Here is a 15434-nt window from a genome sequence, read left to right as displayed (position 1 = left end):
ATTTTGAAAAACTTGATTTATTTCAGTAATTGCATTCAACAGGTGTAACTTGTACATTATATTTATTCATTGCACACAGACTGATGCATTCAAATGTTTATTTCATTTAATTTTGATGATTTGAAGTGGCAACAAATGAAAATCCAAAATTCCGTGTGTCACAAAATTAGAATATTACTTAAGGCTAATACAAAAAAGGGATTTTTAGAAATGTTGGCCAACTGAAAAGTATGACAATGAAAAATATGAGCATGTACAATACTCAATACTTGGTTGGAGCTCCTTTTGCCTCAATTACTGCGTTAATGCGGCGTGGCATGGAGTCGATGAGTTTCTGGCACTGCTCAGGTGTTATGAGAGCCCAGGTTGCTCTGATAGTGGCCTTCAACTCTTCTGCGTTTTTGGGTCTGGCATTCTGCATCTTCCTTTTCACAATACCCCACAGATTTTCTATGGGGCTAAGGTCAGGGGAGTTGGCGGGCCAATTTAGAACAGAAATACCATGGTTTAGCCTACATGAAATTATTTGTCTGTTACAGAATGTGATAGTAACCTGGCTTTTTAGCATTAAGCTAATGTTACATGATTCGGCAATTGCTAATCAATAAATAGCTAGTTCTGTTTTAACGTCGGGTTAATATTGTGGAGGGGGCTAAATTGTTATGGAAAATAATAATGTAACGTTAGGTAATTACAGTACTCCCACCTTACATTCCTCAGGGACATTTGTATTAGATCTTTTAAGCAGGTGTTTTTTGTTTACATTGTTATTGCCTTCTGGTTAGCTAATGTTTGCCCTGCAGGTAATAGTCACTTTTCCACCCCTTTATATATTAGGTATAGTTGTAAGTAAAAAAAAAAAAAGGTCAAAGACAAAGCTATTCGGGTTCTTGTGAGTATATACACTTCACTGCCGATGTGGGGGGGCGCCACCTAAAATCTTGCCTAGGGCGCCAGATTGGTTAGGGCCGGGCCTGCCCCTAATGATGATGAAATTATAATACAGAAAAAATAATGACACTGTGTTGGGGGCCCTGTAAAGATTCTTTTCATGGGGCCCAAAATCCCTAGCGGCGCCCCTGCTTATAGCATATAAGAATATTCTATTACTGTTAAGCAAACTATGAATAATAAAACTTGCATCCTTTATCATAGCTACACATATGAGAAAAAAAAGTGTGTGAAAATCAGTGGTATTCAGTGAGGTAAGATGAATTAAATGCGCTGACAGTTCATTGCTCCTGCCAAATGAATTGCACTGATCACCACTCCAAGATGGCGGCCCCGCGTCTCGTCAGCGCCAGTAGGCAGTAGCGCTCCATGCTGCGTACCCTTACAACATGTCTATGGTTGGCAAGCAATTAGTGCGCAGTCGCAGCATCGTTCGAACTGGAGTGTGGATCAAGCTATCAAAAAATATTAATGCATTTTTAAATCTGTCCTTCTTAACAATTAATTTGTATTATTAAACGTAACATAAATCGTGAACTGTTCTCTTACGGGCTTGTATCTTGTAACGTTCAAGTATGCGTTCAATATCGCCGCAAGGTGGCAGTAGCGTGACGTCACGAGTCCTTGACTTCCGTAAAATCTCCTCGAAGAAAACGAAAGCGGAAGTTAGCAAGAAAGACCACGGGCGAGGCGAGTAGAAAGATTAAAAATGTTGAAAGAGTTGATCAGGGAGAGATTATTGGCGGCGGCCGATGAAATATTCGCGCTGTTTGAGAGAACGATAACGTCGTACGAGGAGGAACTTTCTAGAACAAGAGAGGAGAAGGAGCGACATCGACCACAACTGGAAGCTGCTAGAAATACTCCAAATGTTTTATATTTTGAAGGTATTTTTTTTACGCGTTACTTATCTTCTACTGAGAGGTTCAATGTGTGTTTTTTTATTAGTTAATAATCTCTCCCACCATATTCAACCTGCTCGTGATAGACAAAAATACAAAATAGGGTAAAGTAAGGCCCGCGGGCCACATGCGGCCCGTTAAGCTTTTGAATCTGGCCCACCAGACATTCCCAAATAGATCTTTAAAAAAGCTGGAAAGTGTATTTGCCATTATGATGTGCACTCATGTTTTCTAATGACCGTAAGTCTTCAACCATACTAAGTCTTTACATGCTTGGAATCTGCACTTTTGCATGATATACTAGTTACTATGGTCATCTAATTAGTTACTATGGTCATCTAATGAGTTACTATGCTCATCTAATTAGTTACTATGGTCATCTAATTAGTTACTATGGTCATCTAATGAGTTACTATGCTCATCTAATTAGTTACTATGGTCATCTAATTAGTTACTATGGTCATCTAATGAGTTACTATGGTCATCTAGTGAGTTACTATGGTCATCTAATTAGTTACTATGGTCATCTAATTAGTTACTATGGTCATCTAATCAGTTACTATGGTCATCTAATGAGTTACTATTGTCATCTAATTAGTTACTATGGTCATCTAATTAGTTACTATGGTCATCTAATGAGTTACTATAGTCATCTAATGAGTTACTATGGTCATCTAATTAGTTACTATGCTCATCTAATTAGTTACTATGCTCATCTAATTAGTTGCTATGGTCATCTAATGAGTTACTATGGTCAGCTAATGAGTTACTATGGTCATCTAATGAGTTACTATGGTCATCTAATGAGTTACTATGGTCAGCTAATGAGTTACTATGGTCATCTAATGAGTTACTATGGTCATCTAATGAGTTACTATAGTCATCTAATGAGTTACTATGGTAATCTAATTAGTTACTATGCTCATCTAATTAGTTACTATGCTCATCTAATTAGTTACTATGGTAATCTAGTGAGTTACTATGGTCATCTAATGAGTTACTATGCTCATCTAATTAGTTACTATAGTCATCTAATGAGTTACTATGGTCATCTAATGAGTTACTATGCTCATCTAATTAGTTACTATGGTCATCTAATTAGTTACTATGGTCATCTAATGAGTTACTATGGTCATCTAATTAGTTACTATGGTCATCTAATAATTTACTAAGGTAATCTAATTAGTTACTATGGTAATCTAGTGAGTTACTATGGTCATCTAGTGAGTTACTATGGTCATCTAATGAGTTACTATGGTCATCTAATGAGTTACTATGGTCATCTAATGAGTTACTATGGTCATCTAATGAGTTACTATGGTCATCTAATGATTTACTATAGTCATCTGAGTTACTATGGTCATCTAATTAGTTACTATGGTCATCTAATTAGTTACTATGGTCATCTAATGAGTTACTATGGTCATCTAATTAGTTACTATGGTCATCTAATGATTTACTATAGTCATCTGAGTTACTATGGTCATCTAATGAGTTACTATGGTCATCTAATGAGTTACTATGGTCATCTAATGAGTTACTATGGTCATCTAATGAGTTACTATGGTCATCTAATGAGTTACTATGGTCATCTAATGAGTTACTATGGTCATGTAATTAGTTACTATGGTAATGTAAGTCACAGCAACTCAGACGAGGCACCAAGCAGTGTGGGTGGGGAGCGTTTCCACTGAGTTAGTGACAGACGTGGAAGGAGATTTTTACAACAACGTTCTAAAGCTTAGTGATATATCACATATATATATTTTTTACCCATCGCATTCATATTTTGCTGTGTTTGGTGCATTTTGGTTGATTGTAAAACATGTGTATGGAGAGGGGGGGGGGGGTGTGACGTTCATATGTTGTCAATATTCAGTGTTTTATCCTTCATAGTTAAAATTGAAAATCCCACATTCTTTATTTTCATGTACATTCTGGGTGTCTCATTCAGTAAAAAAAAATTAAAAATTCCATTCCGTTTTTTTTAAGGCGGTCTGTCATAACGTTTTTAGCATTCAATCAGACATTATTGTGAGGTTTTATAATAGTCTTCCTAAAAATAATACCGACATATTTTTTTCTGTAAATTTGGCCCCCGAGTCAAAAATATGCCCAAGCCTGATTTTAGGTATGAGTATAGGGTCAGAAGTAGATCGATATTTTTCAATTCTCTTCTGTTTTATTCTAAAAAAAAAATAGCTTTGTGTTAGGGCTGGGCGATATGGCCTTTTATTAATATCTCCATATTTTTAGGCCATGTCATGATACACCATATATATGTGGATATGTTTAGTCCATGTCACCATACACCATATACAGGTAAAAGCCAGTAAATTAGAATATTTTGAAAAACTTGATTTATTTCAGTAATTGCATTCAAAAGGTGTAACTTGTACATTATATTTATTCATTGCACACAGACTGATGCATTCAAATGTTTATTTCATTTAATTTTGATGATTTGAAGTGGCAACAAATGAAAATCCAAAATTCCGTGTGTCACAAAATTAGAATATTACTTAAGGCTAATACAAAAAAGGGATTTTTAGAAATGTTGGCCAACTGAAAAGTATGAAAATGAAAAATATGAGCATGTACAATACTCAATACTTGGTTGGAGCTCCTTTTGCCTCAATTACTGCGTTAATGCGGCGTGGCATGGAGTCGATGAGTTTCTGGCACTGCTCAGGTGTTTTGAGAGCCCAGGTTGCTCTGATAGTGGCCTTCAACTCTTCTGCGTTTTTGGCTCTGGCATTCTGCATCTTCATTTTCACAATACCCCACAGATTTTCTATGGGGCTAAGGTCAGGGGAGTTGGCGGGCCAATTTAGAACAGAAATACCATGGTCCGTAAACCAGGCACGGGTAGATTTTGCGCTGTGTGCAGGCGCCAAGTCCTGTTGGAACTTGAAATCTCCATCTCCATAGAGCAGGTCAGCAGCAGGAAGCATGAAGTGCTCTAAAACTTGCTGGTAGACGGCTGCGTTGACCCTGGATCTCAGGAAACAGAGTGGACCGACACCAGCTGGACTGCTGCTGAGTGGTCCAAAGTCATGTTTTCTGACGAAAGCAAATTTTGCATTTCCTTTGGAAATCGAGGTCCCAGAGTCTGGAGGAAGACAGGAGAGGCACAGGATCCACGTTGCCTGAAGTCTAGTGTAAAGTTTCCACCATCAGTGATGGTTTGGGCTGCCATGTCATCTGCTGGTGTCGGTCCACTCTGTTTCCTGAGATCCAGGGTCAACGCAGCCGTCTACCAGCAAGTTTTAGAGCACTTCATGCTTCCTGCTGCTGACCTGCTCTGTTTTATTTACGGAGGCAATAATTGAGCAAACAAAAGGGTAATGACACCAATGTTATCTATTGGAATTGTTTAGTACTGTTATACTGTTAAAAGTGTTAATACTATTTATGCTTTCAAGTCCAAGTTGAAGAAATCTTGTTAAATGTTGACAGCATAACTACCAAAATACAGAAGTATGTCCTTAATATTTTTGCAGTGCTATTTCTGTTGAAAAGTTCAAATGATTACATTAGAGATGTGATGTGCCACTTTTCAAGTGTCTGATGGCTTCAATTCATTTTCATAAATTTTTCATATTTTGAATTCTTTTGAAAGGCTTACAAAAAAACGACATTTGAATTGTAATTCCATGCTATTGACAGGACTATTAATTTTAATGAAGTTAGCTTACCATGTTTACAGTATGATAATTGTGATAGAAATGTGAATTTTAGGCACAGAATATTTTTTACAATTGAACAAGGCAGTAGATTATACAAGCTTGGACAGAAAGTTAATAATGACACCAATTTTTTTTTTAATGGAATTGTTTAGTACTGTTTTACCATTTGTTTACTGTAAAAAGTGTTTATACTTTCAATTAACAAATTGAAGTCTTGTGAAAGGTTGACAGGATAACTGGCATTAACTGTCAAAATAATTTCAAACTATTGAAGTTATCTTACAGAATAAACATGTCAATCAACCCATATGATTTTTGCTGTAATATTTTTGTTTTGAAAAGTCACTGTGACTGATAGAAAAGTGATGGTTTTAGCAACATTTTAACCTGTCTGAATGCTAATAATCATTTTGCGTCGGGGGGGGCGAAGCTGAACCCCCCACCGGGACCTTGTCCTGGACCTACCGGGGCCTGCGGCCCCTGGACCCTGGCTACTAGGTTTTTCTGATTTCAAAAGTTGGCAGGTATGTCAATGTGACCAAAAACAATGACTGTTTACATACTCCCCATTCCTGCTGAGACAGGTGTTGTTGCGTAAACATTGAACATCTAAATAAAAGAGGAGACGAAAACCTTCTTCGTCAGAGCGTGCTAAGACACTGTGAGAGGTTACATGTTGACGCCGTCTCTCCTCAATTGAGTCCAAATTGAATTCTGTCTCTGTTTGATTCCTTGCCTTTTGTCTTGTTTAATAGATGTCCTCAGTGTTTGAGTGGGTGGGGGCGTGGTCGGAGGTGGGGCAGGGCGTGGTTAAGAGGGGAGGAGTATATTGACAGCTAGAATTCACCAAGTCAAGTATTTCATACATACATACATATATATATATATATATATATGTATATATATATATATGTCTTAATAAGGTTATCCAAAAAATAGTGCTCGATACCGTAGTAGAGCGCAATAAAAATAAAATAAAATAAAATAAAAATCTCCTGACGATTGAGGGTACCCCCCTCATGAAACAGGCCTGTAGAGATGAAATAGTCTTGTGATTTTTTTCCCCACACATACATATATATATATATATATATATATATATATATATATATATATCCTGAAAATATGCAAACAAAACTGTGTTTAGATAATTGATACTTCAAACTTGCATAAATAAATCTTAAGGAATATTGTCATGTCTGTGTGATCAGGTTTTATTTTTGGACTTTTTGTGCACTTTTGTTTTGTTTTGTCACCATAGTTACCCATTAGTTTCACCTGTCATGTCACGCACCTGTTTTGAGTCACGCACCTGTTGTTACTCATGTCCATAAGTATTTAAGTTCATTCATTTTCTGTTGTTCGTCCTGACGACCTCCACACCACATTTATGCTCTGTCCATTCCTCTAAGATCCTGCTTCATGTCCCTTGTCAAAGTAAGTTTTGGTTCCATGTTTATAGTCTTTTTGTTTTTTCATAGTTTGTTCTCCGCATTTGATGGGCTTTGTAACATTGGACGTGTCTGAGTTCAAGTGTGTTTGTGTCTCGCAGACAAGCAGCGGCCCCCCCACATTAAAGAAGAAGAGGAGGAATTCCAGGCCCCTGAGGAGGGAGAGTGTCTTCTCGAGCCAGAAGAGGCTGACCTGACTGTCGTCTCTGTGAAGATTGAAGACGATGAAGACAAACCACAAGCATACAACCTCTTGGCTCCACTGTCGGTTAGTGACGACACAACGTCACACTCTCCTGAGGACGAAGACCAGGACGACGCCCAGGAACCTTTGAGCAGCGACACAGACTGTAAAGGCGATATGAGGACTCACACTGACAACAAACACTCTGAATGCTCGAAAAGGAAGACCGGTACAAAATGTTTGACTTGCTCAGTTTGTGCGAAGAACTTTTCTCTTAAGAGACATTTGATTGTACACGCGAGAACACACACAGAAGGAAAACCTTTCAATTGTTCCGCTTGTAGTAAAAGCTTTTCTAATAAGCGCCATTTAACCCGACACATGCTGACACACACCGGAGAAAAACCCTTTAGATGCTCAGTTTGCGGTAAAAGCTGCTCCCAGAAGACAAACATGGCGTCACACATGAGAACGCACACCGGAGAAAAACCTTTTAGTTGCTCAGTTTGCGACGAAAGCTTTTCCTACAAGTGCAATTTGACCCGGCACATGCATACGCACGCAGGAGAAAAAAAGATGATTTCCTACGTTTGTGGGACACAGTTCTCTCAAAACGCAACATTGCCAACGAACGCGGGAGAAAAAACGTTCGGTTGCTCGGTTTGCGGCGAAAGCTTTTCTTATAAGTGCAATTTGACTCGACACATGCAGACGCACACAGGCGAGAAACCCTTTGGTTGCTCAGTATGTGGCAAAAGATTCACCCAAAAGGTAAACATGGCCTCACACATGACAACACACACAGGAGAAAAACCCTTTAGTTGCTTAGTTTGCGGTAAAAGTTATTCGTATAAGAAAAGTTTGACGGCTCACACGCTGACTCACAACAGAGACACAAAAGATTGTCAAGTCTTAGAAGTGTAACGCTACATTTGAGAAAGTGAGTACGACAGCAGATTCCCTCATGAGTTCCGAGTCAGTGTGCTGTAGAGATGCGCGGATAGGCAATTATTTAATCCGCAACCGCATCACAAAAGTCGTCAACCATCCGCATCCACCCGAATCAACATTTTATCAAAACCACACCCGCCCGCCATCCGCCAGTTGTTATATATCTAATATAGACGATGCAAGGCATTAGTGAGGTTATAAAGCTTTTGCCTGTTAAAGAAAGGAGACTGATCCAATGCAGCACAGACATTCAATGCGTGCCACGCATTAATATATCTTGGCCACGCATTAGTGGCTAAGATATATTAATGCGTGATAATATTATTTATCATTATTATAATATTATTGTCATTTCCATTAAGAAAGTGTTGACTATTGTTGCCAATGCCCTCAGATCAGGAGTGCGTTCCTCACACTTTGTGTGCGCAGTTGCAGCAAGCAGAACGAGGCTTTTAAGAAGTTAAAAAAAATGTTTTAGAAAGACTAGGCCTATATTTTCGTTAGGTAAAAAAAAAATGTTCTGAATTTATTTCAATGAATATTAACTTGTTAACGTTATAATGCTCAAATAGGGACGAGGGCGGGGTGCACAGTGAAGCAGTGAACAATTTTGCGACAAAGATGAACCTTTATTGATTGATCTGCAGCCATGACAAAATATCAGACAATTGACAATTGTCAACGACAGGCAGGAAAATAAAGATAAACACATAGCCTATGTTGTAGGCATAGGCTCATACGTTTTTAAGTTGAAATAAAAAAATAAATACAAAATGTGCCTCATAAGCCTTAGGCTGTCAATCACGCGCACAAACTTAAATTATACAATAACATAAGTATGTCATCTCTATTTACCGTATTTTCCGCACCATAAGGCGCCCTGGGTTATAAGCCGCGCCTTCAATGAACGGCATATTTCAAAACTTTGTCCACCTATAAGCCGCCCCGTGTTATAAGCCGCATCTAACTGCGCTAAAGGAATGTCAAAAAAACAGTCAGATAGGTCAGTCAAACTTTAATAATATATTAAAAACCAGCGTGATGTGGGCGCGCATGGAGTCGTATATCAACATGGACGGAGCTGCGTGAAAAAAGGCCTCTTCGGGTAAACTTACCTTAACCACTCGCTCATCTTTTCTTCATCCATCCATCCCTTCGAGTTAGCTTTTATGATGACGCCGGCTGGAAAGGTCTCTTTTGGCAAGGTCTTCCTTTTGAATATCACCATGGGTGGAAGTTTCTGGCCATTAGCATGGCAAGCTAGAACCACAGTGAAGGATGACTTCTCATTCCCTGTGGTGCGAATATTCACCGTACGTGCTCCCGTTGTATCCACAGTGCGGTTCACAGGAATATCAAAAGTCAGTGGAACCTCGTCCATGTTGATAATGTTCTCTGGCCGGATCTTTTTTTCAGCTATCTTGTTTTTACAATATGCACGGAAAGTAGCCAGCTTTTCTTGAAAGTCTTTAGGCAGTTGCTGTGAAATAGTAGTCCGTGTGCGGATGGAGAGATTGCGTCTTTTCATGAACCGGAAACCTGTCGCCATTTTGTGGTCTTTACAGATGTAAACACACAAAGGAAATGAAACGTAATATCCGCGCGCTTCTTCTTCTTCTACGCGGGCGGGTGGTTGCTTACAGTAGAAGAAGAAGCGCTTCCTGTTCTATGGGGGCGGGTGCTTACCTTGGCGGTTGCTTGCGTAGAAGAAGAAGCGCTTCCTCTTCTACGGGGAAAAAAGATGGCGGCTGTTTACCGTAGTTGCGAGACCGAAACTTTATGAAAATGAATCTTAATATTAATCCATATATAAAGCGCACCGGGTTATAAGCCGCACTGTCAGCTTTTGAGTAAATTTGTGGTTTTTAGGTGCGGCTAATAGTGCGGAAAATACGGTAAACAAAAATAAATTAAATAAATAATAATAATAATAAATGACCTGCAACTTATTGGCAAAGGCAAATAGCTGAAGGGGGGAAATCAAACCCATCAGACTGCACTTTATCATCAAACTTGAATTATAATGAAAATAGACGGTCGCGACAAACAAAGCAGGCTAAATATCCTTACATTGTCGCCAATCGGAGATGCGCTTCACTTGAAAGCGAGGCCAAATAATTATTCACACATAGTAGTATATCTCCAATAGAAAAAATAAATAAATAAACAACGCAATTGCCTTAATTCCTTTGCATTGTAGTGCGCCCAAACAGCACGTAACCATCAAAATTATTCAGCTGACCGAACTCGATATAGGTTAGACATGGGCTTATTTGGCATACCTGCCAACTACTCCGGTTTTCCCGTAATTAGTACGGTTTTCATCAACCTATTCCGGGTTACGGTTGCAGTGATAAAAAATACGGTTTTATTCACGAAAGCACGTAACAACAATGACAATCGACACTGCTTCCCGTAACTTCTTATCGAGCCATTCCGAATGCCATGCGCGAGGCTATTTATAGCACTGCTGCCAAGCACGAGGCACCAGTTGCCATTGTTTCCAAACGAGCGAACGATCATGGAATCAGCCGGAGAAAAATCGCAAACGAGTCTTAAACCGAAAAGAAAACTGCAGTCATTCCGTGAAGAATATTCAAAAGCCTATCCGGGAATAATTATCCGTTCCAAAAAGGGTGAAAACTACGCGAATTGCACCTTGTGCAGACAAGATTTTTCAATCGGACACGGAGGAATTAGCGATGTAAAAGACCACGTTGGGACAAAAAAACACAAGTCTAATGCCGTTGTTGTACCGAAATCTGTTACCCATCGGAATTTGTAACTCCAGGGGGCGATGTTCCCATGACATTTGTTTGATGGTTAAACGGCAAGCCCAAAGAGGAGGAGAAGAAGAACGCTTGCGTAAATGGCGTAAACTATCCTTAATGCTGAAACGTCAGTTGTCAGAATTTCAGCATTAATAATAACAATGGACTCATACTATAATGAAAGTAAGTCATTGATTTCCAGAATATGTGTAATTTATTAATGCTGAAATCCTGACAACTGACGTTTCATTCCATGATAGCTTTTAATCCGGAAAATGTATGTGTGTGAGAGAGAATCAACAGCTGATACAATGGACTCGTACTATAATGAAAGCAAGTCATTGATTTCCAGAATATGTGTAATTTATTAATGCTGAAATTCTGACAACTGACGTTTCAGCATTAAGGATAGTTTACGCCATTTACGCAAGCGTTCTTCTTCTCCTCCTCTTTGGGCTTGCCGTTTAACCATCAAACAAACGCCATGGGAACATCGCCCCCTGGAGTTACAAATTCCGATGGGTAACAGATTTCGGTACAAGTGGAAAACTTTCAACGTTTTCCGTCGCCCAAACAGATTCTTTGGATGTGATAAATGCCGAAGTTTTATTTACGGAGGCAATAATTGAGCAAACAAAAAGGTAATGACACCAATGTTATCTATTGGAATTGTTTAGTACTGTTATACTGTTAAAAGTGTTTATACTATTTATGCTTTCAAGTCCAAGTTGAAGAAATCTTGTTAAATGTTGACAGCATAACTACCAAAATACAGAAGTATGTCCTTAATATTTTTGCAGTGCTATTTCTGTTGAAAAGTTAAAATGATTACATTAGAGATGTGATGTGCCACTTTTCAAGTGTCTGATGGCTTCAATTAATTTTCATTAATTTTTCATATTTTGAATTCTTTTGAAAGGCTTACAAAAAAACTACATTTGAATTGTAATTCCATGCTATTGACAGGACTATTAATTTTAATGAAGTTAGCTTACCATGTTTACAGTATGATCATTGTGATAGAAATGTGAATTTTAGGCACAGAATATTTTTTACAATTGAACAAGGCAGTAGATTATACAAGCTTGGACAGAAAGTTAATAATGACACCAATTTTTTTTTAATGGAATTGTTTAGTACTGTTTTACCATTTGTTTACTGTAAAAAGTGTTTATACTGTTTATACTTTCAATTAACAAATTGAAGTCTTGTGAAAGGTTGACAGGATAACTGGCATTAACTGTCAAAATAATTTCAAACTATTGAAGTTAGCTTACAGAATAAATAAATGATTTTTGCTGTAATATTTTTGTTTTGAAAAGTCACTGTGACTGATAGAAAAGTGATGGTTTTAGCAACATTTTAACCTGTCTGAATGCTAATAATCATTTTGCGTCGGGGGGCGCAGGAACCCCCCACCAGGACTTTGTCCTGGACCTACCGGGCCCTGCGGCCCCTGGACCCTGGCTACTAGGTTTTTCTGATTTCAAAAGTTGGCAGGTATGATTTGGTATAGCCTATAGGTAACGTAGACTAATCCGTTTAACCGTATGTCTACTTACTTTTTTTTTTGTTAGCACTATGCAGGAATAAAATGGCATCTACAGTGCCAGGATTCATGCGAGAGCGCCTGGCCTCTAAAATGCGCCCTGCTGCGCTGAAGGAGCGCTCACTTGCGCCACTTGTTGCTGGGACGCGGCGCCTGATGAATAATTGACTGTTTCAAAGAGTGCTGCTCGTTTTTCGTATGTGGGTAACAACATTTAACTATGCATATATATTTCCGAATCGGTCCAACCGCCAACCGCCCGCATCTATTTAAAATCCATTTTTACCCGCCCGACCGCGGTTGTGTCCGCAAACCGCGCATCTCTGGTGTGCTGCTAAAAGTATGTGCATATCGCTTTGTGGGTGGACAAATTAAAACAGAGCAATAACATCACACAAATAAAAATAAATAAAAAATGTTTAATGTACACTAAAATATCTTAATTTATTCATATTTTGTACATTACTGAAATGATGTTTATTCTTGTGATGGTGTGAAGACGCGCTGTGCGATTCAAGAAGTCCTTCATTCCGCACTCCATCCAGCTGTATAATCACTAGACGACATCTGTCTATTACCTGACACCTGACATGTCAACTACTTCTCTTTGTTTTTAATGTCTATTTTCTATTTTCTGCTGGATCTACTCTCTATTTTATGCTGCTGCTGTCACATATGGTAATTGTTATATATTGTATATTTGTTATAGACATAATATAATATATCTGTATATATAATATACTGTACACATATTATGTATATATTCGTATATATGTTATATTTTACATCGCTATATTTAGTCTATTTATACCTGCATTGTCCTTTCCATCCTACACACTTTCCATCACTGAGCTACTGTGTTGAACAATTTCCCTTGTGGATCATTAAAGTTTGTCTCAGTCTAAGTCTACCTATATATTGCATATTGATATATTATTTTCTAGTTAACTATGCATCGGGTTATAAAACCTGGGGAGTCTGTGGTGGGCTCTCCTATTTCTGGGGCTGAGGTTGCTGAGGTAGTTAAAAAGCTCCTCGGTGGCAAGGCCCCAGGGGTAGATGAGATCCGCCCGGAGTTCCTTAAGGCTCTGGATGCTGTGGGGATGTCTTGGTTGACAAGACTCTGCAGCATTGCGTGGACATCGGGGGCGGTACCTCTGGATTGGCAGACCGGGGTGGTGGTTCCTCTCTTTAAGAAGGGGAACCGGAGGGTGTGCTCTAACTATCGTGGGATCACACTCCTCAGCCTTCCCGGTAAGGTCTATTCAGGTGTACTGGAGAGGAGGCTACGCCGGATAGTTGAACCTCAGATTCAGGAGGAACAGTGTGGTTTTCGTCCTGGTCGTGGAACTGTGGACCAGCTCTATACTCTCGGCAGGGTCCTTGAGGGTGCATGGGAGTTTGCCCAACCAGTCTACATGTGTTTTGTGGACTTGGAGAAGGCATTCGACCGTGTCCCTCGGGAAGTCCTGTGGGGAGTGCTCAGAGAGTATGGGGTATCGGACTGTCTGATTGTGGCAGTCCGCTCCCTGTATGATCAGTGCCAGAGCTTGGTCCGCATTGCCGGCAGTAAGTCGGACACGTTTCCAGTGAGGGTTGGACTTCGCCAAGGCTGCCCTTTGTCACCCATTCTGTTCATAACTTTTATGGACAGAATTTCTAGGCGCAGTCAAGGCGTTGAGGGGATCTGGTTTGGTGGCTGCAGGATTAGGTCTCTGCTTTTTGCAGATGATGTGGTCCTGATGGCTTCATCTGGCCAGGATCTTCAGCTCTCACTGGATCGGTTTGCAGCCGAGTGTGAAGCGACTGGGATGAGAATCAGCACCTCCAAGTCCGAGTCCATGGTTCTCGCCCGGAAAAGGGTGGAGTGCCATCTCCGGGTTGGGGAGGAGATCTTGCCCCAAGTGGAGGAGTTCAAGTACCTCGGAGTCTTGTTCACGAGTGAGGGAAGAGTGGATCGTGAGATCGACAGGCGGATCGGTGCGGCGTCTTCAGTAATGCGGACGCTGTATCGACCCGTTGTGGTGAAGAAGGAGCTGAGCCGGAAGGCAAAGCTCTCAATTTACCGGTCGATCTACGTTCCCATCCTCACCTATGGTCATGAGCTTTGGGTTATGACCGAAAGGACAAGATCACGGGTACAAGCGGCCCAAATGAGTTTCCTCCGCCGCGTGGCGGGGCTCTCCATTAGAGATAGGGTGAGAAGCTCTGTCATCCGGGGGGAGCTCAAAGTAAAGCCGCTGCTCCTCCACATGGAGAGGAGCCAGATGAGGTGGTTCGGGCATCTGGTCAGGATGCCACCCGAACGCCTCCCTAGGGAGGTGTTTAGGGCACGTCCGACCGGTAGGAGGCCGCGGGGAAGACCCAGGACACGTTGGGAAGACTATGTCTCCCGGCTGGCCTGGGAACGCCTCGGGGTCCCACAGGAAGAGCTGGACGAAGTGGCTGGGGAGAGGGAAGTCTGGGCTTCCCTGCTTAGGCTGCTGCCCCCGCGACCCGACCTCGGATAAGCGGAAGAAGATGGATGGATGGATGGATGGATGGACGGGTTATAAAACATGTAAATATGTTTGGCTATAAAAAAAAGTATATTATTTTAAATAAATATAAAACTCTTTTTTAAATCTATTTATTTTATAAACTACTGTAAATATTTTTAACTTCTCCTTTATTCGAGTTTTAAGACTCGAGTAGAGCAAATGACGGCCAGTTTATGTAACACGAAGATAATAAAATGGACTATAAGTTTGTAAAGGCCCGGTCAGTACCTCTCTTTGCACAGCAGATGGCACCCTTGTAATGTGAAGGCCATAAAGCACGATTTATGACATATTGAAACTCTAGGGGAGGGGCTATACCTTCACCCAATCAGAACAGCTGTTACTATTTACTCTCTTTCTCTTCATCTATCGCTAAAAGTGGATGTATTTTTGCATGTCGGATGAATTTTCTGGACTTTATTCTCTAAAATAAAACTCGCACTGAA

At 40.1% G+C, this 15434-nt stretch overlaps 2 protein-coding genes across 2 annotated transcripts in view; one reads left to right on the top strand and one right to left on the bottom strand.

Moving 5' to 3' along the window:
* Window positions 1-15434, bottom strand: part of LOC133619182 (uncharacterized) — a 178677-nt gene that overhangs the window by 35843 nt on the left and 127400 nt on the right. The window lies entirely within an intron of this gene.
* Window positions 1630-9117, top strand: LOC133619189 (uncharacterized). The gene is made up of 2 exons (XM_061980114.2): window positions 1630-1838; window positions 7095-9117. Exons 1-2 carry the CDS (start codon window positions 1661-1663, stop codon window positions 8099-8101), a joined length of 1185 nt encoding a protein of 394 aa, XP_061836098.1. The 5' UTR covers window positions 1630-1660; the 3' UTR covers window positions 8102-9117.

This window comes from Nerophis lumbriciformis, linkage group LG20, assembly GCF_033978685.3.
Source record: "Nerophis lumbriciformis linkage group LG20, RoL_Nlum_v2.1, whole genome shotgun sequence".
In the NCBI taxonomy this organism is placed as follows: Eukaryota; Metazoa; Chordata; class Actinopteri; order Syngnathiformes; family Syngnathidae; genus Nerophis; species Nerophis lumbriciformis.
Note: the sequence above shows the minus strand (reverse complement) of the source record. Positions and strands in the feature narration are given on the sequence as shown.